Here is a 27,140-nt window from a genome sequence, read left to right on the forward strand (position 1 = left end):
AGATTTTGCATTCATCTTGTGACTGGAATCATTCATTTGATGTTAGGCAGTTTTGGGGGGTAAAAGTGGGGACCTTAGAATTGGATGGAGAAAATACAGAGTGAAAATAATTTGTTGAAGTCTGCTGAAATTGGCTGTAGTTTTCTTTCTAAGCAAAATTAATAAAGAATGACTGGATGGGCATTTGCAGATTTTTTCATTTGAAGTAAAAAGATAAAATAAAATGCTTGTTTTTGCTTAAGGAAAAAAATCGCCTAAATCTGCTAAAACACAATTAATAGATTTAACAGGATAAGCAGCTCTTCGTGTTTTGAAATGAAGTCCCAGGGTTCTGCATGTTATTGCCTTTAGAATTAACTGGTTAGAGTTAACCTAGGATGGAAAAAGATAGGTAAGCTGGAGAATTCTATTAATTAATCAGCTAATCTATTATTTTTTAAGACCCTGTTTTTTTGGGGAAAGTTAGCCAACTTAGATTATTAAAGAAGTAATTTCTAAGTGGGAAGTGCCCTACGCAGGGAGCCAGAGACTGAATTTAAATCTTATCTGTGCCAGGAAATGGGAAAATAAATTAACATAATTGTGCCCCTCCTGGTTCCATACACTGTTTAGCGTAACTCTTAATAAATTCAGGAGGTAGTGTGTCCCCCGCTAACCTGTTTTGCTGTTGTTGTTGTTGTTGTTGTTGTTGTGTCTCTAGAAAGGAAGAAATTCAATCCCTGGAAGATTAAATATCTTTCCCAGAGTCAAGTAGAAGGCGATAGATCCAAGATTCAAAGTCAAATAACCTCCTAGCTCTTGGGTTCCTCACTGTACAATAGGCAGGTTGGATGATGGCTCCAGGGTCAGGGTCTCAGACACCCCGAGAGCTGTCACCATCTGAGGGAAGTCAGGCTCATCATGAGCTCATGTATTTATTTGTTTGTGGCTGAAAGAACATTCAGTACCTTTCAGGTTAGGCTGAACTCATGTTGGCAGATATATATCTTTGATTAATAAAAAAAAATCATTAAGGGAATATTTAATGGCTAACGTATATTTTGTGGCCAACATCTTTCAAAATATTGGTTCACTTGGAAAGAAAATTTAAAAAATTTTCTTCAGTGATGGTTCTTCAGTGACGAAAACATTGACACTATTTGAACATGTTAAGGACTAAGGACGTTTCTGCTCCCCAGTTCCATGATTCAATGGGAGACCAAATGCATCCTATTAACTCCTGACTGAAGGCAACCCTTCCACTGGGTTCTGCTCCTGCCAAGCCCTCCCTACCAAACTCACCTATCCACTAAAGCTCAGCTCAAATAGCATCCCATTCCCGAGACACTTACCATTCCTCTAACCAGTTGGGAACTTTCCCTAATCCCTCGAGAATTTCAGTTTTGCCTCTCTTACAGAATGTTCTGTTCTAATGTTTTCATTGCTCAGCTTCAAGCAAATTGCTCAGTCTTCATTCCTTCACCTGGTACAAACTCAACTAATGTTTATCAAATGTAATGAGTTTTCTAATCTTTCGGGTGGACTGCCTAAAACATAAAGAAGGATCCTCCAACTCCTGCTGAAGCAAAAAGTGCTTATATTTTAGCAAAAATATTCTCAGGTTAAAATCAGGTCTCTGCACAAAGATGACAAAATGTTTATGAAGCCCTCAGGTGTTGGACAGTGGAACCTATAGACTTATCTTTTTGTCCCGTTTTTTCATTACTTTTTCCTTATTTTGGAAGTAGTGTGTTATCGTAAAATAATTTTAAAATAAAGGGAAATTTTAAAAATCATCTATCAACTCACGACTCAGAGGTAACTGTTTTAACATCTTATTTCCTTCCACTTTATTTCCTACAGAAAAATATGCTTTACTTTTAAAGTAAAAAGAAATTCAAAGTGACAAGCTTACTCCATCCAGAAACAGACTATAAATAAATCTTGAATATTTCCTAATAACATTAAATAATTATCTAAAATTTGACTTACAATGATTATACAGTATTTATTTCCTCATATGGATATACTGTGTTTTATTTAGACACCTGGGGGAAGTTAGGTGGTTTTAAGTCTTCTTTTGTTTGGTTTTAATTCCTATGGCTAAGTAATTTAGCAATGAACCAGTGCTTGGTTCATGCACCTAACAGTTTCAGTGGGATACATTCCAAGACATGAAATTATTGTCTGTGTTCACTTCAGCAGCTCATATATTAAAATTTGAATGAATTTACTAGCTCAAAAAATGTCTAAGGCTACTGACACATATTGCTAAATTTCTGGACTGAAAGACCATACTCATTTATCCCTCCACCAGCAGGGTTTGGGAATATTCATTCACTAAGTCTTTGCTGGGCACATTTTAATCATAATTTTGATAGATTGAAAACATTGTTATTTTAAAATTTTTATTCTTTAATTATTAATGAGATTTAGCATTTTCATGTCTATTAGCCAACAATGTTTCTATGTTTGCCAATTGTGTTATGCTCTGCTCTGTCCACTTTACGGATTTGCTAGGGGTCTTTACATTTCAAGAACAAGCCAACCTTCTATCTACCATGCATGCTTGTTGCTTATACTTCACTCATGTGTGGTTTGCTTCTTTTGTTTCTTGTGGGTGGTGGGGAGGTAGACAGAATGTTTCAATATCTATATAGTTGAGTCTATAATATTATCCTTTATGATTTCTTTCTTTGCTCTTACATTTAGAAAGGCCTTTCTCCAACTTGAGCCCAGTTTAACATTTACTTATGGATTCCTCTAGTTATTTTACAGTTGTTTTTTTTAACATTTAACTCTTTAATTCATAAAGAATTATTTTAGTGTATGGTATGAAGTAATAATATGTAAATTTTTCCCCCTAAATAAATTGTTCTAGTGCCCACTGGTCAGAGATACTATTATATTCTAAATTGTCATACATAATAAAGCCTATTTCTCAGTTTTCTTTTTTTTATTGTTATTCATTTATCCTTATCCCTGTCTTACACCATTCTATTTATTGTAACTTCATAATGTGCTTGGTCAATAGTAATGCAGATTCCTCTTAACTATTCTTTTTTATCACAAAGTTCTTGATTATTCTCATTCTTTTATTTTTCCATGTTAACTTATAATAATACAAAGGGAAATGCTGTCAAGTAATAACAACAAAACTTCCAGAGATATTAACTGAACTTGTACTACATATAAATTAATTTTGAGAGACATTATACATTTATAACTTTTAGATTTCATCTCAAGAATCAATGTTGTCTCTCCATTTGCTTAAGTCTTCTTTTTATAGTCCTCTGTAGTTTTATAATATTCTTTAAGTAAGTCTTGTATGTTTCTTGTTATATTTATTTGTGAGCATTCTGTCATCTGTCCCTTTCTAACCATTAAGTAGTTATAATGGGAATGATCATGAAAAACTAGACTAAAAGAAGCAAAAAAGAACTGGGAAACAGAAAGACATAGTTGGAAGATAATCTGGATATCCACTTTGTTCATTCAGAAAAGCACCATTTTGGTACCAGGAGAGATCCATGCACGCTCTATTCAAGCAAGTAATCCTTACACTCTCATTTATAGACTTGAACTTACATTATCTACAAATCCACCCAAAAAAAAAAAAAAAAAAGATCCTGGGCCATATCCCAGGGTCCAGGAGAATTTTTGACACATCAAAGCAAAGGATGCTGATGGTATTAATTTTACTACTTGTGCAACAAAATAGAAAGAGGCAAATAACCAAAGGCAAGTCCTGGGCCACTAGTAAATTTCAGGCTGTGTAGTCCAGAGGAAGACAGAGGCATTTAAAAACCAGTGGCCCAGGTAGGTCTACTGTATATCTCTCTATGTCTATGTCCAACACCACATGGCACCTTTCTTTTAAGAGGACATATCAACATGTCAAAAAGTTTTGACGTGCAACATGTGTGAACATTAATCGTAATGTGAAAATAATTCACAAAATTAAAATCAGAGCTGGTTTAATACAGGCAATTCTAGAACTATTATGACTTTTCAACTTATATTTAACTAACAAAGTTTCTTTTTCAGCTGCCTGCTGAACACTTCACTTGACTGTGGTTACATTGCATTTCTGAGAGAGAGCCCCATCAGCCTATAGCTTGCTTCAAGACCAGAGAAGCAGCTAAGAAGGCTCTAAATTTAAGGGAAAAAGATGAAGCTGAGCAGTTTCTCGACACCAAATTATATACATATAAACACCTGAAATTCCATGCAAGATACCAAAAATTTTTTTTAAAATAACTACTTTACCTTTATATGTTTTACTCCACAGCTAACCACTCTGTTTGGCTGATATGGATCCCAGGAAATATCAAAAATCTGTTTAAAAAAATATTAAAAGTTGCCATGTTGGTCATTTATGTGTTTTTGCCTTTTTCAGATACCAGTCCAATTGCCAAGACTCTACCCTAACACTTAGAACACAATGTTACCTGCACAGATTGAACAGTGGAGGCTTTGGCTGTAGAGATGAGTCAGGAATAGCTAACACATGTTTTATCGCCTAATGTCTACTTACCTTAGGCCTGAATAGAGAGGTAATAAGTAACCACTATCACTGAGAACAAATTGGTGTCATATATTTAACTTTGTCCACACAGGGTAAACAAATTGTGATGATTTAGGATAATTTGTTGATAAAATTTTCTACAGCTCTCCACAATGCTAATAAAAAACTTTCGAGATAGGTTCACAATAAACATAAAAGAATTATAAAATGCTTCGTTTTAAGAAGGAAAATGTTTAATAGTCAACTAGCCAACAGTTTCTAGTAATCATAGAAGTTAATATTCCTGAACGTAAGACAGAGGCATTTAATTGGCACTAACTTAGCCCACCTAAAATAGGCCATCATTTTAATCTGAACCAAAATACTATTATATTTTCATTCTCCAAGGAACTGAAAACATATTCTCTAATTTATCATTTTTTAAGAAAAGCTATCAGACAGTTTGCAGGTAATTCTATTTTCATTTTGGAAACAATGAACACTGTCAACCTTGAGGGTCAAATCACCTGTGGCAATTGTTTAACATGTATATGCCCCTGGCCCACCTGAGGGTTCTGATTTAGTGCGTCTTAAACTGGGTCCAAGCACCTGCAATTTTTAAACAGACTCCAGGAGATGTTGATGCAGGTGGTCCACGGACCACATTCTGTGAAGCTCTAATAGAAAAAAGGACCAGTTGTCAGGGCCAGAGTCTAGACCAGAGAAAGAACTTAGACTGCTAACTTTTCATCACATAGGAAAGAGTGATATGGACTAATCATCAGAGAAAGGAGGAGGACATGTAATCCTCAGGTAGGTAGAAAGGAGCAATTATGGACCACAGAAAGAGCACTGAAGAAAGAGCACTTGGTCCAAGTACCAAATACTAATGAGATCCAATGACCCCCTTTAGCTGCATAGCTCAGGCTAGTCTCAGTATTTATAACTTTAATCTCATCTTCTCTAAAATGAATGACACCACTTCACTTGTGTTATGAGTCAATTAAGATAATGTACGTACAATCAGGCTACAAAGCACTCACACAAATGAGTGCCAGGGATTAAGTATTTTAGCCACTAAAATAGTCTTGAAGATAATCACTTGCCCCTAAGCAGCCAATATAATTCATATCGACATCAATAACAAAGAGCAAAACTATGTATGATACAAATTATGGGATCTGGGAGAACAGTGTTCTAAACGAACAATATTTCATTAAACCATTCCAGGCTCTTAAAATTACAGAGTTCTCGCTAGGGTAGCATTGCACTTTTTACAGTCTACTTCTAACTGGAAAGTATACAAAACATTAATAAAGCAATAGGAAATTTACATATTGGTCCAGTCCAATTCAACTTACTTTACATGATGGGATCACAACATAAGCAGAAATAGTAATATCCAAAATGTAAGCATTGAAAATATTTTCAACCTATTCATTAAATACTAAGTTAATAACAATTAAATACCAATAAATTAATATCAATACCCAAGAGTCACTATGCCGTAAAATCATCCTAGGGGATTTATTTCCTCCTAGGAGATTCTTATGTGTCACCACGGGTGTGAACCACTGGGCCAGAGGGGCGTTCGTCCTCTACCAACACTAAAGTTCCATTGATGGTCACTCCTGGACTTTCTGAGGACTTAATCCTCAAGTACAGTTTACCCAAATGTGCAGCAACAACTAGGGAGTCCCTGTAAAACCACAATTCTCCCTAGGCGACTATACTATTCGTACAAAAATTTTTAGATTTCACACTTAAGCAAGAGACAGTGAATTTAATATTTAATTAAGGCCTCATTCTACATGGACACTTATATTGTGCGGAATTACAAAACTAGGACTCAATATAAAATAGTCATACAAATCCATTCTTTTTTAATTAGAAAATCAAGACAGTAAACTAGCCAAATTATTCTAATTATGCAATACACTGGAGAAATAGATTTCTTACCAGTTAATGCATATGCCTGCTTCATATCCTACTTTGCCAGCCATAACTACATGGAATTATCATTTCTCATCACTCTGAATTCAATATGAATGATAAGCAGGCCACAATTTACATTCAAGGTTTTCAAATGTAACAAAGAATCACAAAGTTGTCATTATATTCATCTGAAATTCAAATGTATACTCTTGTAAATGTATTTTGTGAATATTATTTTCAACAACTATTTCCATTTCTAAATGAATACATCTAAAACTCTACATATAATTTCAAATTCAATTCTATCTTGATTTTATGAAGAAGCTAAATGCCAGTTTCAAAAATTTGGTTTGCCTGTGAAAAGAAGTAGCAACTTCAATAAAGCATCCAATCACCAAAAGAGATCATGCCAACATAGCTATTAGTCATAAATTAATTTTTAAAAACAGCAAGTTTTTAAGTTGAATATATAGGAAAGAATCTACATGTGGCAAATTCACTTTTAAAAATATTACGACTCTGAGAAGCTCTATCACAATTCCCCTGCAGTTATACGATCTGAATGATTTGATTCAACAAGTTCTTACCCGGTCGGAGTGGCCGGTGGCTGAGGCCAGAAGTTTTCCCTTCCTCCAGTCCCAAATACAGACTGTGTTTTTGGCATCCAATCCCACAGAGGCTAAACGCTAAGAATAAGAACAATAATGCAATACTTAAAAATGATGGCAAGATTTCCCAATACCCATGCCTTCTTTCAACAAATGCTTACTGATTACCCCCTATGGGCCGAGTATTGAACTTATGAAAAAAATCATTTTTCAAGGTCCATCTGAAATCCAAAACTAAAGCTATCATAGATTACTTCTATTAGCATATACTGAAATTTCAATAACCTATAAAATACAACCATTTGTCCTTCTTAGATATAGGAAACGTATGCAAAAATTCATGAAATTTCTGATTAATCAGTGGAAATCATAGGAACAGAAGTTGAAGTCAGAGTTGAATTTTTTCATTTAAGATCTTAATGTGAGATTTAAGAGAGTCTAGGATTTTGTAGTCTAAAAGCTTCATCAAACTGTTAACATTAAAGGGTTTGACAAACACCAAGAGAAATCCCATAAATGAACATTTTCATTGTTCTTAATTTTTATAACTTCCACAAACATTTCAGTTGACTAAAGAAAGTTACATGATTTTAGTAAAAGTAACCAGTACTTCATCTCCCAGTCTAAATTCTTTGGGTTTGGATCAGAACTTGTCCTCAAAGGGAAAAGCATTTAACACATGAGTGTATACAAAATCAAGCATTCAAACATGTATTAGGGATACCAAAATCAGAAGTTCTAGCAGGATACCACTTCTAAGGAAACAGCACCTTGTAATAGGGGTCTGGATTGGGAGTAAGTATATTTGGCTCCTATTTTGACTTTGTGAGTAGCTAGATATAAGTCCTTGGAAAATTAATTAACCTCCTTAAATCTGTTTTCTTATCTGTAAAATAAGTGTAAAATATTTGTTCTGTTTACATAGTAGGATTGTTGTGTGAATCAGTGAAATAATGTAAGTCAAAGGGTTTTAATAATGTAGTATTACCCAAGTATAAGTGTATCTGAGCTTATGCATTTTATCCAGTATGTATGAGTGTGTGTGTGTATGCACGTGCATATGTGTGGAATGATAGACAGCCACATATGGCTAAGCATACATGTGTTGTTAGGCAGATACTGCTCAGGTTTCTTCACTATAGATGGCTTCCATTAGGAATATTTAGTATAAAGCATATGTCGTTGGAGGTTTTAAAATGTGCCCGTAAGAAAAAGGATCTTTGCTATCATTTTTACTGAGCATTCCAGCAATGGAAATTATTTTAAGACATGGTTGTATTTTTATCCATATAAGAAAATTCCAAGTGGGTAAATTCCATTCAGCTTATTCTTTTTCTTTAAAAAAATAAAAAAAATTAGGAAAAGTAGTTAACATAAACATGGGCACTAAAGTAAAACCCACATTTCTTGATTGAGAAAAAGCCAAAAGAAATCTCTTTTGCTCAGTTATAATGATAGGCCCCATAGCTACCTGAGAAGCACTGATATTGCCTTTTGTTGCCTGAGAGGTGATAGGCCCTTTGTCGTTTTCTAAATACCACTCGATTCCAGTGAACTCTGTCTAGGGAATAAGACAGACCTGAAGCAATAAGCATCAATAAGCCAGGAAATCCATCATGCCAAGCAAATAGGAGGTTATTTTTCTCAACTTAACAGTGACGTACCATGTAGAGCCCCACCACCCCCACCTGGCAAAATGGAACCTAAAAGAGAGTCGCTAGGATTCTAACCCAAAATAACATGGACAAAGAATTACAAGTTAAAGCTAGATGTCCTTCTGTCACATTACATTTTTCTTGTGATGCTTCAGAATAAATTTTGATAAATAATGTTTGGGGGGAAAAAAAATCAGATTAGAGAATATGCATGTAAGTACACATCCAAGCAAAGATTTATACTTGTACATGCATATGCATTCTGACACATTCATTTAGTCAGGAAGTCAATAACTGCAAGTGTGAACAAATGTCACTATCCATCTATTTTTCTTTAGACATGGATACACACTTACAATGGAATGTATGCATTATCCTGACTAAACTAGACGAGATTACAGAGTAGTAAAATCAAAAATATATACCAGAGGTCTATATTGTATTAAATCTAGTTCCAGAAAGCAAAATGAGTAGTGAATGATTACTACTTTCTCAAAATAGCAGAATACACCAAGTATTCTGCTATTGTTAATTGTTTAGAAAGCGGCTCAATTGTTTTAAAAGGTGGCTAAATGTTAATTGTTTAAACAGTGGCTCAAACCAGATCAAGTCCTGTAATCCACTGAACTTCCCGCAAACTCTCAGTGTGGTCAAGCCTCTAAAAATAATTTCACAGGTCTCTTCACAGCACAGTTACAGAGTTCACTCAAATTTGACAAAAATTGGATTTAAGGAATTGACTGGCATAAATATGGAGGGTGAAAGAGACGGAGTAAGGGCGGCCGAGGAACATGGAGAAATCCAGGGAGGGAAGGCACAGCTCAGAGAAGAGGTGAAGGTAGTGGGAGCCAGGGATATCCCCTGCTTCCACTCTCTTTCCTATGACATTTTTTAAATTGAAATAAACTTGACATCTATAACATACTAACAAACTTTTTCTGCCAGGTGCTGCTGGAAGTCAAAGGAAAGAGAAACTTTATTGGCGGGACTGGGAAGGCTTCATGAAGACCTTTGAAGTGTCTTGGAAGAATGAGTCATTTTAAGGGGCCAAAAGGTGAGTAGGGCACTTGAGGTAGAGAGGACAACCTGAGAAAGGGTCTAAAGGTGCGAAAGAGCAAGGTCTGGCAGAGGAATCTCTTTGACTTGTCCAATTTGACTCCAAGGGGATAGTGACGATAAGGCTAGAAAAGCTGGTTAGCCTAGAATACCCAGCTACAACATGTGGACTTCATTCAATGGGTACTCCAAGCTTTTCTTGTTTTTAAACAATGCTCTGACCATTCTTTTCAGTTGGTGAAATATATTAGCAAGTCATTTACTGTGTTGTGACCAGTTAAGAGGTTACTTAAATTGTCAGGCATAACATAAATTAGAAACTTAAAGAATAGTGGCAGAGAAAATGGGAAGGGGAGGATGACTGTCAGAGTCACAGTAAAGAAACTATTAAATACATATGAATCAGTGACTGCTTTAATTGCGGGGAATAAGGAGGGAGAACAAGTTGTTAGAAATGAGAAGGGGTCAAAGAAGGGGTCAAAAGAAGGGGTCAAAGAGACTCTTCTCAGTGAATTAGTAGGAGGTGATGTTATCTTCTAAAAGCAAAGGAACCAAGGTGATGCTCAACATTTGAGGTTAGTGAAAAAGCTTTGTTCCGACTCTTATTCCAAACAGGAGGCTAACAATGGAAGAAAAAGTGAAATTGCTGAGTCATGACAGCCTTGATCAGCATGAGTTCATGACTTCCTTCCTGGGGGTGTTTTAACCAGATAGTGAGACTGGGGAAACCAAAACGGGCTTATCCAGAGCTGGGTGTCAGTGTCACAAGCTTGGAAAAGGATCAAACAGGTGAAGATTCTAAGAGGCTACCAAGAGTTAATAGACTTTCTAAGTCTGTAGGCTATGGGCATAATAATTCTAAGTGATTTATGAGACATTATTAAAGAAAATTGAAATGGAAAATGATACACACCTGTCCATCTGAGTCGAAAGCCAGGCAGGCGACTCCATGTGTATGGACATCTTTAAGAATAGACACAGTCTGAACATTATAGGAATCCCATATACATATATATGGCTCCTTCCCAACTTGGCCAGTTGCAACAAGAGTTTTATCTGGGTGTAAGGCAAGGCTGAAAAAGAAAAAAAGCCTCTTTTCACATCCTCCTATTGAAAAAAAACTTAAGAAAAACATTGATCATCTTTTATCCATATTTGTTTCTCATTTTAATCATCTAGCAAGATAATCTCAAGAGAAAGTGTCTGAACTGTCCCCCTTATGCAATTAGTCTAAATATGAACATTCAACTTTGGCAAAGAGAGGCTTAGCACTGTTGAACAATTTCATCTGATTTTATCCACTTGGTTACCTTGAAAATGAGACACAATTATGATTATAATTCTATGATTAGAAAATCTTATACATGATCTTATAACTGCTTTATGTCATGATATTTACTTACTGATTTTGAAAATATTACTCAGCTTTCAAATTAGCTTTTGGAGGCAAAATGCTGTTCCAAGGAGAAAGTGCACTGCTCAGAATTAATTAAACCTGCTTGCAGAAGCTCTGACTACCATCCTTGTTAAGATTTCAAAGCATGGAGGGGTCCCAGAGTCAAGTGCTGTTTCTGCTGCTATAGATTATGTATTTTAAATGAAATTTTCTATTTTACAGAAATCCCTGTGACACCAAGAGAACTACAAGTTACTATGCTTGTCATTTATGTAGCATTTTTCCTCTGTAGTCCAATGAAGATAAAACTTTCTCAAATACTGACTAGAATTTCAAGGAGTCTTTCGCAGTCAAGACGGAGAAATGTTATCGTTATCATTCCTAGAAGAGAAATCATTCTAATGTTTTAAATTCATTATGTAAAGAAGTTTTGCCTTTCTAAAAATAGGCATTGGGAATTTCAAACAAAACAAAAAGAGCACATTATCTATATGGAAAAACTAGCCGATGACTGTGTTTATACAGTAGCAAAACTAGGTTTTTTATTTCCTTTCCAATTTCAGCATTACTTTGATAAGAATATATGCTTTGGAATCAGACCCCTGGATTTGCACATTGGCTGTCCCTTACTATCTCTCATCTTTTGGACGTGTTACTTGATCTCTTTTGCCTCAAGTCCTCATCTATAAAATGGAGACACTATACAAAAGTAGATAATATAAATATAGAGCATTTAGCACAGGACCTGGCACAGAATAAGCGTTCAATACAAGTTTCATTATCATCATCATTTGTGTAACTGGCATCAGATAAATACAACCAACATATGCATGCCTCTGTGGATACCGGGAGCCATTCAGAAACAAACTACTTTCTGGTTCTCTGCTGGCTCCACATGTGGTCCCCCAGTTCTGCAGACGCCAAGTAGCCTCACAGTGGCCCTCATCCCACTGTGCTCCGTACCTAGGCCTCACACCAAACCTAGTGCCACCTTTTGCAGAGGGCCTCTGAGTACTGGCCCTGCTCCTCACCAAGGGGTCCTCCCAGGCCCTTGTACCCTGGTGCCTGAAGCGCAGCTTGGCTTCCCTGGCATTCCCAATGCCCCCACTCCACTCCACAGATCCTCAGTCCACGTACTGCCTCCAAAGCTGAAGGTCCCCTCTACTTGCATTCTCCAGTCGATGCTGGGTGCTGCACTGGATTTCCTTTTCTTTTTAGACCAAAAGGGTGCAGTTGGAGCCTGCAGGTTGTGCTTTGTGGTTTCGGCTGTGTGCGGTTAGTGAGTTTGGGTCCAGATGGAGGGGCAGAAACAAGCTGGGCTTGGGATGCACTGAGCATCATGGGTGTCATAAGGAATGCGGGATCAGGCCCCAGGTGCTGCTGCAACAGTCACGCCCCACTGAGAAAGCACCACCTCATGGGATCTCGGGAGTTCTAAAGGAGTGAGCAGAGGAGGCCCGGGCTAAGAAACATCTGGGTGTCCCAGTTGCCAGAGGCCTCTTGTCCTTGATTAGTCAATAGGAGTCTGGCTTACGCCATCTGTCAATCAAACCCCAATCCTTCTCGATGCCTGGTCTTACCCCCTCCCAGTCAGAATCACAGCGCAGGGCACTTTGCCCCACCAGCCTGCTAGGTGTTGGGAAGCTGGCTCTCGGCTCTGGCCCAAAGGCTGTGCAGGGGAGGGACCGCCAGGGGCCAGAACCCTGAGTGAACTGCACTAGGGCTGCAAATCTATCACCTTCCAGGTGGATGAAGGTGCTGGGATAGCAATGCGGGCCTCTGGTTCTGCCACACGGGCCTCAATCGGACATCTGCTCAGGCCCAAGGCTGCAGCAACCTGAATGCACATTTCATTGCACATCCTCTGAGCCAGTTGTTCCTCCAAACAGCAGCAAGCAATGAGGTGCCTAGAACTTGTTCCCGGAGACCATGGCTGCCTGTTCCTTTCCCCTCAAGAACAGCCTCTGTCCTTCTGACCACGTCCAACTGCCTGCACCGTGGGATTAGCTGGCCTCTTCGCCAAGCCCTTCTATCAGGAAATGTTCTCTTCTTGTGAACACCATCAGGGACACACATGGGCCTGGCAGGGAGTGGTCGTGTGGGGGAGTGTGGGGTTTCCCAGGAAGGCAAACAAGGTGCTTTGTGGCTTCAGCTGTGTAGGGGGAAGTGGGTGCAGCTCCAGATGGAGGGGCGGGAGAGGATAGGCTGGGATTCGCTGAGCATCAGGGGAGGCTCAAAGAACGGTGAGCCAGGCCCCAGGTGCGGCTGCCACGACCACTCTCCAGGAGAAGCCCCATCTCTCAGGATCTCAGGAGTTCTAAGGGCCGGCAGAGGAGTCCTGGGATGAAAAACACCAGGGTGCTCCGGATCTGAGCCATCTAACACATGCTTGCTGGAAAATGTATCCTCAGGAATCTTTATAAGGAGTAATATAAAAAGGTAACATATACATAGGCATAGCTTTTTCACAACAGGTAAATGTTAAAGGCTTTAGAACTTTTTACAGTTGTAGAACACTTTAACATTCAGACTTGGTGAGAGATGACCATTAAGGTATAAAGGACCCTCCCAATCTCAATTTTGCTGAGTTAATCTTTTGGTATTTGATGGTATCTAGATGTCCTAGAAATTTATAAGTAGATTATGGAGTGCGATATTGGTTTCGTTAAAGTGAATGGACGGAAGCAGCTCGTGAAAACCTTCTGTGGCAAACTGGTATATTTCAGCTCATTCATTAATTCATTCAACAAACCCTTATTTAAGGACCTATAGGTACAGCACCGTAGATATATAAACAAAAAATACACTGCCTTTCTTTCAAGAAGACTTCCTTAAGAGGAAGGGTAGACATGTAAACAAATAATAACAAAATGTCTATCTATCTATACACATACATATATACACAATGGAGAATGGAGTGACCAGCTACCCAGGACTTTAGAGAAAATATAGGGTCACTCTCTCTCTGGTTGGTGGTGGGCTGAGATAACGCGAGGTAGTTGATAGATTCTGTAGGTGAACTTCATTCCCAGATAGATGCTGTATTCATCTGATACAAGAGAAATGAAATTTCAGGAGACTGAAACCAGATCTGAGTTTCTTTCTAGAAACTTCTTTCCCAACCTTGGAATTCTTGGGTGCTGTAAGTCCTGGACATACAATAGATGATGACAACATTTTTCTTTTATTTATGAAGGTAGATGGTTCTTCAAATTAAAAATGAAAGCTGTCTTTTCTCACCAGAAATGGTTTATAGAATCAACTTGCAAAAATGTAAGAGGCAGCAAAAGGAAGAGTAAAATATTTTATCATTCTTAGATTCCACATTGTAAACTCTATAAAAGCAGGATAACTTCCTTATCTTTTATGCCTGGCCCAGAATAGATAATGAAAAATATTTGAAGTGAATGAAAATCTCCATTGATTTTTTTTTTCAATCCCTGGAAAATGGCAACCATTTTAATGGGATTTCAGCAAGACATTTACATGGAATAACTGGGACTTAAATTTTGACTTTAATGTCAAATGTATATATAGGTACATTAAACTATCAGTATACCAATGAATCTACTTAAAACTCTTAATATCTGATTGTAATGCTTGGTCTTTAAGAGGCAATAAAGAATGCGTGTGAAAACAACCTATGCATGTGAGAAATAGATACCACACACAAAAGGTTACTGATTTTAATAGGAAATATTTTATTATGAACATTTTGTAACCTTATTGGATATTTACCATTGATTTAAATTGCACATTAAAAATGTCATTATTTCTGCTTTATATTTAATGTTGAAATATTCTCAGTTGTTTTGGCTACATTAAACGACAGGGACATTTTTGCCCAATATATTGTACTTACATTCATGAGGGTATATTTAACCTGCAAAGGGTATTAAATACATATCCAAATATTGAAGTCTGGTATACTTCACTGTGTTTTGGAATGAGATTTAATACTCATGCTTATACCAAAATTACACCAAATGGTATGCAACTATAATAACTTCTGTTAGAATATGAAACCTATTTAGATTAAGATTCTTCTATTCAATTAGTTTTAGAGTAGATGATGCTAACAATCTAAGACTCAAAGATACTGGGAGGGAAAATTACTATCTCTGAAACTCTAGAGAAATGTGGTACATAAATACTCATAACTATTAATAATAGGTACTTAGAATATCTAAACAAGATCAAAATCAAACTGCCTAGTAAAACTATCATTTTTGAAAGATGAAAATAACCTGTAATGAAATAGGATAAGTGAAGTAGAAGCACAAGTCGTGCTGCCAGTTTATACAGACTCCTTATGTTAGGAAGAGTGGATTAAAGATCTACAAATGAAAGAGAGAACTTTAAACCTATAGAAAAGCAAAGAACATCACATTGGAGTAGACAAAAGCACAAAAAGCAAAGATTAATAAATTTGTATACAGTAAAACTCAAACTATGGTTGCATGCCCTGTAACTGGAAAACGATTCCATATAAATCAAGAAAATGATCAAAGGATATGCATGGACAATTCACAGATGAGGACCTCTGAGTAATCATTCACATGAAAAGATGTTTAATCTCACTAGTAATCAAAGAATTACACATTAAAGCCACATTGAGATACCATTTCACTGCCGTCAGATGGGCAAAACTCAAAATAAAACTAAACAAAAAAACCTGACACTTCCACATGTTGCTGGGTCTGGAGCAATGGGCTCCCTTCCCTGGTGGCAGTAAATTTAAGTTATACTTTGGAGAGCGATTTGGCAACAACTAATTTACTTGTAGATGTTTATACACTAACCCAGTCTCTGAATATTACATTCTACAGGAAATGGCATGTGTACTCAAGGAGATATGTACAGAAAGTTCATTACAATATTGCTTTTAATTGTAAAAATCAGGACCCGATGTCCATTAGAAAATGGATAAATTGTGGTATATTTGTACTAATTGGCTATTAAAGTGAATTAATACAATGTGTATTAACTTGACTACATCTCAAAAATGAGTTAAAATGGCCAAGTGATATATGCTATGTGATAAGAGTTAGTAGTTTTAGAACATGCAAAACAAAGACTGATATATACACATATACAAGAAGTGTAAAGGCATGTAGGAGAATGATAAACCAAAATCTGGCTTGTTTAGCTCTTGAGAGGTAGGAGGAAAATGAGGTTGAGGTGTACACAGAGGAGGATTTAATTGTATCTGTAATGTGTTACTCCATTAAAAAATTACAAATGTAATTTGTAAAAGGTTTGGGTTCGTGAAAGCTGAGTGATGGTCATTCACACATTTTGATATGCTTGATATTTAATAATAAAAACCAATATTTTAAAAAGAAAAAAATATGAGTTTATATGAAAGACAAGGTGCAAAGAGCATCCCTGGGAAAAGACAATGTCCAAAGTCTTACAGAAAATGAAATGGGTCAAACAGGCTGGGGCAGCCACGAAAGACCTTTTTCTAATGCCAAGAAGTTAGGGTACCAATGACAATTATTAGCAGGATACAACATGAGCACTTTCATATTTTAGGAAGGGAACCCTAGCAGCAGTGAGGCACAGTGGGAAGGCCAAATGGATGAGGGGTGTTAGGAGAAGAGGCAGGGAGGCTAGTTAGGGACGAGGTGAGAGATAGTGAGGTAAGATTAGTAAAGAGGATGGAGAGGATGAGTTCAGGGATAGTTAAGGGAGAGAGAAAGAGAAACGTATAGGATGTTTGAGGCTAAGGAAAAGCTTGAGCATGTCAAAGCAGAAAATTTTTACTTGGGTAGCTGGATTTATAACTCACAGAGCTTGGCAACATTAGAGTTTGAAGCCTACGAGCCTGATCCTGGGGGAAAATGGCCTTAACTTCATCCAAGTTTTATTGGGGAAACCAAGGAGAGTCTTCAGTTTAGCATCACGCCTGAAGTCCTAAGAGCTATGGAGAAGAGGATTTGACTAGACTGTATGCTCCAGGGGGGGCGGGGGCTATTTCCATCACTCTGTACACAGTTCCTGGTACATCATATGGCAGAAGAAGCATTAACAAGGTGCTTCCTAAAGAGGTAACAAATGATGCCAACAATCCTGGACGCCATATTGCCTCTCACCCCTATTACAGGTAACACGTTCTCTGCAGGGACTGGAAAATAAAGAGGAATGAGCATATTTCCCCTAGATGGTCAGAGACACTTTCAAGAGACATAATGAACCTGTTTTGTTATGATCACAGATTCTATTTAAAAGTGCTTGAGTAGATTTCTAGGATACAGAAGCACCCAAAACTAAAAAACAAAAAAAAAAAAAAAAAACCAACAACAACAACAAAAACCCCACACAAAAAAACAATTGCTGTTCCAAGCCATTGTTCTTACTATAATTTCATGATTCCTGACTTTTCTCAGTTCGTTGAAGGAAGGGGGGAAGTGAAATAGACAATTTTCAACAAATCCTTAAAGAGGATTTCAAAATAATTTATCTAAATTACTCAATTAGCAGGGTGACCCAAAAATATCCCATCGAGGATTTGAAGTATTTTTACTCCAGTTATTATTCTTTTCATTCATATTAAAGTCTATGTATTTATCACATTTATTGAAAAGTTCACATTGGACTTTTTTTTTTGGCCAGAAGTTGCTTTATATTGTTCTTTAAATCATCTCTTCCCAGCCCGTGCTCCCCCACTGATCCAGGTTCCTCCTTTGCCATCTGAATACATTAACCAAATTATCTATTTTTCTTTTTATGAGCTAAGAGTTTCTGACTTCATGTCTCTGGCTTGCATGTAACATGATTGCTTAAAACGACTCAATGTTCCTATATATCCATGTCCATGTCAAGAATAGGGAAAACAGAGGACACCTTTTATTCACTTTGCCAACTGTTACTTTCCCATCAGCTTTCCAGAAACTTCAGTGCTTTCACCTTGGTAACAGAATGAATGACAGCATCAGTGTGTCTTCTATAGCATAGCCAAGTAGCATTTACTTTCATTGTAAATATGTCAGATCATTTCAACAGCACTTTTTAAAGCCCATAAGCGGGGGTAGAGACTTGAATCATTGGATTTGCAAGAGCATAATATAAGGGATCGGTAATAAGGCAGCTGCAGAAGCACTTATTTATTTAATAAGCAGGTTTGAAGCTACCATCTAAGTATCTATTCCCTTCCCTCCACATCTCTTCATTTAGGAATTGAAGAATTTCATAAAAAGTCATTTTGAGCAAGATCTGCTTTCATCTAATCCCAAAACATCCTTTGAAATTTTAGCTCAGAAGCATTTAAATGACAGATATATATATCTATATGTATCTATATATCTATATATATATATATTTCATATAAATCCAAATCCACCTGCTACTGCAATACTTCAAAACTACTCTTTGCTCCTTTCACAGAGTCATCCTGAGCCTAAGAAGCTACCCTACAGTAATGCCTTTAAATCAACCAATAGATTAAAAGAGGATGGGTCCCCTTATCTTATTAAGGGGCCATGATGGAAAGAATCATGCCCCTTGAATTGCTTCTGATGAGGTTTCAAGAGAAATGACCAACTATTGTGTCCTTCCCTGAAGAAAATTATGACAGTGGGAAGTACCACCATTACACAAAATATCTGTTCTACTCTGGGCTTCCTGTCATCTTTCCCACATCGTAGTGTTGGCAGTATTGTGACTGGAAGTATTGATACCTCTCACTTATATTTCAAGTCTATCTGCTATTTGAGAGTCCATGAATCTAAATCTCTTCTTTGCTTTTCTAAGAAAACTTACACTGGGCAAATTTTGGAATTTATGAGAGTTACAACAGCAATGTCATGATAATAAAACTTTTAAAATTGACTCCTTTTCACTGAGGGTCTCTGTACAAGGTCTCATGCCATGCCTACATATAAAGGTTTGGTATCATTCGGTTTTTCTTTTGGTGCTCAGTTTATTGCATTGATTGTATTGTACACATGGCAACAAAAAAGGGATCAAGCTTTTAAAGAACTGCTTTTCTCTGTGTATATATAAAATCTAGTTCCATGGAGAAATCCCATCTTCTGTTACCATAGCAATAGAAAGCACTGCAGAAAAGGACTTTCATCACCCTGTCTGGGAGAAGGAATTGATTTGTTTCTCCAGGATGCCAGGAGGGCATAACCATGTCTTTCTGATGTTAGATGAGATCAGGAAGATTTCCAAATATGTTGTGTGGGGAGAAGACGGGAATTCATAGGGTCGTGGTAAGAGGTAGCTTTGCTTATGAGGTTAAACAATCAGCACTATCATTTTTGATTCCTGAAGGCAAAAATTATATTTGAGTACATGTTCCAACTGCAGCATTTAAAAAATGTTCATGATTCTGACTTTATGTTTTAAAGCCTCATTTCAATTTTGCTCAGGTTGCTTTAGTGACTTTTTTCGGTAATAACTTTTGTTAGTTTGTTGTTGTTTTTTTAATAGCCATACCAGGAAAGTATGAAAGCCTTCTCCTTCCCTTCCCTGAAGATAACCCTGAGAGAACTTTTCCAGTGTTGGAGGCATAAGTGCATCAACGTGATTAGGCTGGACTGTCTGAGGACAGCGGGGGAGGCTGCTGCTTTCTGGACTAGAGAGGGAATGGCTTAACTTCAGTGATGTTCACCTGTGAGGAAGAAAACACACAGGAAGACTCTATTTGAACACAGTGGCCTGGAGGTAGTGCAGCCTCAGATGGGCATAGCTGTGTTGCAGCCCTGGTCCCCAGAGCTATACTTGACACTGGAGTACCCTCACGGGGACTGTGATCTCATCTGACACCATAAAGAGGGCCCTGCCTTCCACGTGGGCCTGGGCAGGAGGTATGGAAGTGATGGCCGTGTGCACAGCCACCAGAGTCCATTGCCATGTTCCTGGACTGTGTAAGTCCAAGAGTACCTGTATAATCATGGCTGAACAGTGGCTCCTCATCAACAACCTTGATGAGTGGTACATCTAAGGAGAATGAACGGCATTTAGAAAAATAAAGAAATGTAACATATCTTGCATGCTGAGTATTTCCATACCTGTATTGGTACAGAACTATATTCTGACAATACCTTAATACCACATAATAGATTGGTTAAGAGCACAGTGGTTTGGCTGCCTGGGATCAAAGCATGCAATGGCATGCTAGAGCCAGCTTGGACTACCAGCAAGCACTGTTACATTTTAGCAGTTTTGTGAATCAGTTATTAAGTATGGCCATGGTTAAAAATTAAATTACATAAACTTACAGCTAAATAAAGCATATTAAAAACAAAGGTAATATATACTAAAATGTATCACTTCCTAATTATTTTACTACATTTTACTATTATCTATCATCTTGTGGTTATTTATTGCTATCCTATCTGTATGACAGAAATGCTATAGAATGATGTGCTACTGCACATCTCTTTCCAACTGTTTTCAATGATGTCACATTATTGGTTTGAAATCAGCTATGGGGGGGCGGAATTAACATCATGGAAATCAACAAATGCTACAAATCAGGGCTTGATTCACTGTTTTGTTGATTGTCTAGACTTAAGACATAGAAGAGTAAAATGTTAATGCAGTATAAACTTAAAAGTGTGTCATGTCTATACCTGCTACTTTGTGAATAGTACAAAAGAAAGAAAGAAAGAAAGAAAGAAAGAAAGAAAGAAAGAAAGAAAGAAAGAAAGAAAGAAAGAAAGAAAGAAAGAAAGAAAGAAAGAAAACAAAACAAACAAATTGAGAAGTATTCAAAAAGTATCATCCAGTTCAGCAAAGTCACTCACATCATTGACCAGTGATGTGATCAGTTCTGACATATGTCTTTGTTGTCTCACTTTTGCCTTATTAATACAAATGAAAACATTAACCAACATTCATGTCAGAACTACACTCATTTATCAATGATGTGAGGAACGTCTTTTCTGAACTAGATAGTAATCAAGCACTCATTCCTCGTCTCATTTTGTCAAATCATGGTTGAATTGCAACCATAGGTTGGCCACAGATATAAGAGTTCAGCAAAAATCAATGAAAGCTTTCTAGGAGAACTGATTGGCTATGTGGAATTTACAATAAAGAGTATTATATAATTTATTATTTGTAAATTGTGTACTACACATAATTTATGTCAGTAAAATCTGTAACAAACTATAAATGTGTTATGTTAGTGCAAAGGTAATTGCAGTTTTTACAATTATTTTTAAACTTTTAAACCGCAAGTATTTTCCCGCCAACCTAATATATGTCTACATTTTTCCTTTTGGAGAGTTAGTTGTTAAATAGTTACTATATCACTGAAGCATATCTCCTCTACTTACTGGTGTATAATAGTTTCACACAAATCACCTTTAGCAAATGATTCAACCTCTGTGTGCCTCAGTTTTTCATCCATAAAATAGGAATAAGAACACTACCTACCTGAAAGAAGGTAGGTATTATACAGGATTTAATAAATTCTAAAGCATTGATTAAAATAATAGTGCTTAAAACACAGTGAACACTATATAGGTGGTATTGTTATTATCTATTAATTGCCATGTGATAGAATCTGCTCAAAAAAACATACGTGAAATCTGTCCCTCGCCCCAAAGAATTGACATGAAGCTAATGTACATTAAGAGCTATTGTGAACTAACCTCCAAATTAAAAAATAAGACTATCATCTGAGAATTAAACTGGTAAAACACACACACACACACGCACACACACACACGAAATAAATGAGATTGGTTATCTAAAGAAGTCATCCTAAGGAGAAAGAATCCAATGCAAGAACAAGAGATTGGAAATCTAACCCCGTCATGATTGACAATGAGAGAATCTGGAGTTAACTACTGAAATCAATCAATCAGAATAAATGTTAATAGAAGGGAAAGTTCTGCATGAAACCTTTATAAAAAGGAGTCAGAATTAAGACAGTAGAGTATTGGTATAAGGATAGACATATATATTGATGGAACAGAATTGAGTCCAGAAATGGATGCACATTTATATGGTCAACTGATTTCCAACAAAGGTGTTAAGGTAACTCAAAAGGAAAGGAAAGTTTTTTCAACAAATAGTGCTGGAACAACTGGACATCCATATGGGAAGAAATGAACCTCAACACTTATCTCTTAGTTATAAAAATTATCTCAAATGACTAGAGAGCTAAATGTAAGAGCTAAAACTAAATACTGATAGAAATGACACGAGAAAACCTCAGTGACCTTTGAAAGACAATGGTTTCTTAGAGAAGAAACAAAAAGCATGAGCCATAAGAGAAAAAAAGTTGATAAATTGGACTTCAAAATTAAAAGTACTCCTCTTTCAAAGACACCATTAGGAAAATGAAGAAGCAAGCCATAGATTAGTAAAAAAAATTCACGAAGGACTTGTACCTGAATGTTTGTTTGTTTGTTTGTTTAAGTTTTTTTTTTTTTATTGGGGAAGGGTAACAGGACTTTTATTGGGGAACAGTGTGTACTTCCAGGTCTTTTTTCCAAGTCAAGTTTTGCTGTCCTTTCAATCTTAGTTGTAGAGGGTGCCGTTCAGCTTCAAGTTGTTGTCCTTTCAGTCTTAGTTGTGGAGGGTGCAGCTCAGCTCCAGGTCCAGTTGCTGTTTTCTAGTTGCAGGGGGCACAGCCTAGCATCCCTCGCAGGAGTCGAGGAAGAGAACTGGCAACCTTGTGGTTGAGAGGACGCACTCCAACCAACTGAGCCATCCGGGAGCTCAGCAGCAGCTCAGCTCAAGGTGCTGCGTTCAATCTTAGTTGCAGGGGGCACTGCCCACCATCCTTGGTGGGACTCAGGGAGTTGAACCAGCAACCTTGTGGTTGAGAGCCCACTGGCCCGTGTGGGAATCGAACCAGCAGCCTTCGGAGTTAGGAGCATGGAGCTCTAACCGCCTGAGCCGCCGGGCCGGCCCTGAATGTATTTTTAAATGCTGACAATTTAATAGTAAGAAGACAACCCAACTTAAAATGTGGCTAAAAGACTTTAACATTGTCAAAGACATCTAAGATTTAAAAGACTGACAATACCACGTGCTGCTGAAGATGTGGAGCAACTGGAATTCACATACATTGCTGAAGGGAATGTAAAACAATAAGTCACTATGGAAAGATGTTCAGCAGTTTCTTATAAAGTTAAACATACACCTACTATATAACCAAGCAATTCTACTCCTAGATATTTACCCAAGAGAAATAAAAGGATATGTTTAAAACAAGACTTATAACAAATGTTCATAGCAGCTTTATTTATAATAGCCCAAAACTGGAAATAATTTAAATGTCCATCAACAGATAAATGGATACACTAATTATTATATATTCATACAATGGAATTTTTCTCAGCAATAAAATGGAAAGAATTACTAATACACTCAACAACATGGATGAATCTCAAAAATATAGTAAGTGAAAGAGATTCAGTAGAATACTCACGTCACTAATATCTTCATCATAGAAAGTTGAGATCCAAGAGCCACTGTCTATAGTTGACCCAAAAAATAAAGGTATAAAAGTATAATGTAAAGCTACAAAGGTAGATGTTAGAGGAATTAAAAATAATGAAATACCCCCTTGAGGAAGAAAAGGGAAGGGATGTAAGAATGTTATGTGTAAGTTGCAAAGCTACATTCTTAAGTATGAGTATCTTTAAAGAAAGTCAATCATGTCTAAAATAGATAAGTCAAGAAATAGCAATTAATCATAATGTTTCAAGATGTGGAGGTAAGCACCAGAAAGAACAATCATAATAATTAAAAGCGTTCCTTTGGAAAGCAAATTGGGGGTGGGAAAGGATGGAGCAGGGGCAGTTTTTCATTATAATTTTTGATTTGATTTTTTGATTTGTGTGTCAATATTGCTTTGATACAAATATAAAAATTAAAACAAAAAAATAGTTAAAGAGAAATGAAAATTGATTAACTAGGGGGAAAAAAACACAACAAAAACAAAAAGACCGTGTCTGGTGGTTCAGGAGTCTTCCATAGGAAGAATGTAGGAAGGGATGTCTAATAACTGACTATATGTATCAGATTGATCAACCCCCAGATGTTCTCATTAAGTATAAATGCTACTGATAAATGAATTTAATCAGCATGGCTATTCTTACAATCCAGTCTTTGAAAAAGGAGAAATACTGCTTGAAGACTGTAACACAATAATTTGTTAATGAAAAGGTTCATTAATAAGGGGTCTATGTGGAACCCAGCTTTCTGAAGCTATTCATCTCTATTCTACTCTTTAAGCAAGGAGCATGACTCAAGCATTGAGGGTTATATTTGGCAGAAGTCCCATTAATTTAGGATAATTAAATATGCCAGTCATGTGTTTCAGTAAGGTCTGACTAAATACTTTAGAGAAGTCATTAGTGAATCCATCTGGTCTAGTGACTTTGCCAGATGGCAAAATGTTGCTACCTCTATCTGTTCTGCTCTTGGAATATTCCACCTCTGTTGTAGAATAGCATGCAATTATTTTCATGGCAAGTCTTAGTTTGCTAGTTTACGTTTTCAAGGGATCTGAAAGATGGAACCCAAGCCTAACAATTATGCAACACCATGCCAACTGAGCCACAAGATTTCAAGTCCTGTTGCTCTGCTGTTGAATTCAAAGTGATTTCATCATTTCCGTTTCCTCAGAATGTTCTACATCATACATTTCAGATGGTGCTCCATTTGTGGCTAGACAGAAACACAGGGAGAGGTAACCATCTATATTTCACAGCCATGAGATTATAATACTCCAAGATGAGAACCCTGGAAGTCCTTCCTCCATGGGGATGGTCACCTAAATGGAAAAGTAGCCAGTGTTGATTTTTTTTTTTAATTACAGAGGTTCACAGTTTTGTGAGAGTGCCTTAAAATGACAGTCTTCAAATTATTTTGATTCTTTGACTATGCAGAGTTAATCTTTGACTTACCAATTCTCTAACCAGCTGGGTCAAAATTCAAGGTATTCGCCAAAGCATTGTCAACTGCAACTTTAATACAATCACTTCACCAGTTGGTGTCTAAGGTAAATGGTAACTGGGGCCTTGGAGATGCAAAAGGAGGGTCTGGGAGGCTTGATGAAGGTATGAGGCAAAGAAAGAACCTAGAAAAGAACCTAACATTTTATTGCCACTCTCAACCTCCAACCCCTTAAGTATATTCTAAGGGTAATCATTAAGTTGAGCTGAAGCCACACTCTTTCCTAATAAAGGTCAGATTTGCATATCTAATGAACTGACTTGTGGACTATGGTCAGACTGTGATAGACTGATGAAACTGTTGCTTCCAAAATCAACCCCCGAGCATCCGGGAACTAGGGGTAACACACTGCAGTAACTCTTGTACTTAGAGCTTTGGTTTTGTATTTGGCTCTTGGTTACTAGCACCTCCTCTTTCCTTTGTTTTCATTGTATTCCTCTTCCTTCCATTCTTTCCTTCCCTTTCAAGGTTTTCTCTGTCTTTACACTGGGGGTAGGAGGGTGGGAAGGCAGGTGTTTGTGTCACCTCAATCCTAAATGTTGCCAGAACCGGAAGTCAATGCTTTACTCTTGACCACCACCCTCAATTCTAAACAGTTGGGAATCTATCATTCTGGAACGACCATGGTGAACTTGGCCTAAATAACTAATTAAAATCTTTTTAAGATGCCGTATGTGTAAGAGCAGCTATGTTTTCACTAAGTAGAGACGTTTGCACAGTGATCCCCATCCCCCCTCCCTGCCCCCAGCCACTACTTCTTATCACTGCAGATACCTTCTATGCAGTTGTGGACAACAGCTGGAAAGATCAAAATGGGGTTCAGGATCATCCATCTTCAAACCACCTGTGTCCTACAGTAAAGCTTGACTCTGTGATCCCAGAGGCCCAGGCAAAAAAAGGCCAGGAGGAGCAGACTGGCTTTTTCATGTGGGTCTGGTGAGAAAGGGGTGATTTCCAGAAGAAAGTGCTGAGCAAGTGCGCAGCACCTCTGCCCTAGGAGACCAGATGCTCAGGGTGCTATCAAACCTGGCTCTCAGGGCAAGAACTAGTTGCAGCTTGGACTCTGCTCTACCAGAAAAGAACACCTTCCCAACGACAGGGCTCTCAAAATACATCCAACCTCTGAAATGTCTTTTGAGCTATCTGTCCCTTCCTTTGCTGATTTTTTTTGACTGCTTGACCTATCTACCACAGAAAGAAGTGCCAATATCTCCCACTGATTGCAGATGCATCAATTCCGCCAAATGGTTCTGCTGAGTTTTGCTTTGCTTTTTTTTAGGCTATGTTATTAGGTACATATAAGCTTAGAATTTCTTATTTTCCTCTTAAATAACTTTATCATCATGTAGTTACTCTCTTTATCTCTAGTATTTGATTGTTTTGAATCCTATTTTATGAGGTATTGAGTTATAGCAACTTCCTTTTGGCTAGAATTTGTCCAGTGTATCTTTCCTATATTTTTACTTTCCACCTTTCTGTGTTTTGAACCTTTAGAAGTGTCTCTTGCAAAAGGATATAGCTAGATTTTTTAAATCCCAAGTGAAAATCTGCATCTATTAACTGGAGAGTTCATTCAGTCTATTTGTATTTGGTGTAATCATGAACTGTTTGGATTTATTTTACCACTTATTTTATGCATTATTTATCCTTTTTGTTCTTTTCTAGTTGTTCTTCCCTTTTAAAAATCTTTTTTGATTTTTTTTCTCATTCTAGTTTTTCCATTCTACTGGTTTATAAGTTGTTGGTTCTTTTTCTATTCTTTTAGTGATTGCTCTAGACATGTTAATATGCATTCTTACAAAAATCTGAAGTTAAGAATTATCTGTACCTTCCTCCTTAACTATGTAAGAACTTGAAATCACTTTAACTCATATCTTTCCTGGATCACACAATAAGGCTACCATTACTTTAGTTGGTTTTTTTAAACATGCAAATTAGACATTATTATTAATTCATGTAGCCAGTGTTTAGATTAGTTAGCTATACATTCACCAGTTACTCTGCTCACATTTCTCTTGCCTCTCAGACATTTCATCTGGGATCATTTTTCTATCACCTGAAGTATATCTCTT

General features: G+C 37.1%; 1 protein-coding gene across 1 annotated transcript in view; it reads right to left on the minus strand.

Annotated features, from left to right (window-relative positions):
* The window catches only part of EML6 (EMAP like 6), a 240,439-nt gene that overhangs the window by 137,970 nt on the left and 75,329 nt on the right, over positions 1 to 27,140 (minus strand). Inside the window, exons 3-5 of the mRNA XM_033125253.1 lie at positions 10,654 to 10,813; positions 7,009 to 7,107; positions 4,249 to 4,317 (exon numbers count right to left, since the gene is read on the minus strand). Coding sequence (XP_032981144.1) covers positions 4,249 to 4,317; positions 7,009 to 7,107; positions 10,654 to 10,813 — 328 coding nt within the window. The remainder of the gene's footprint in view (positions 1 to 4,248; positions 4,318 to 7,008; positions 7,108 to 10,653; positions 10,814 to 27,140) is intronic.

The sequence above is a fragment of the Rhinolophus ferrumequinum genome, chromosome 13 (genome assembly GCF_004115265.2).
Source record: "Rhinolophus ferrumequinum isolate MPI-CBG mRhiFer1 chromosome 13, mRhiFer1_v1.p, whole genome shotgun sequence".
NCBI lineage: Eukaryota > Metazoa > Chordata > Mammalia > Chiroptera > Rhinolophidae > Rhinolophus > Rhinolophus ferrumequinum.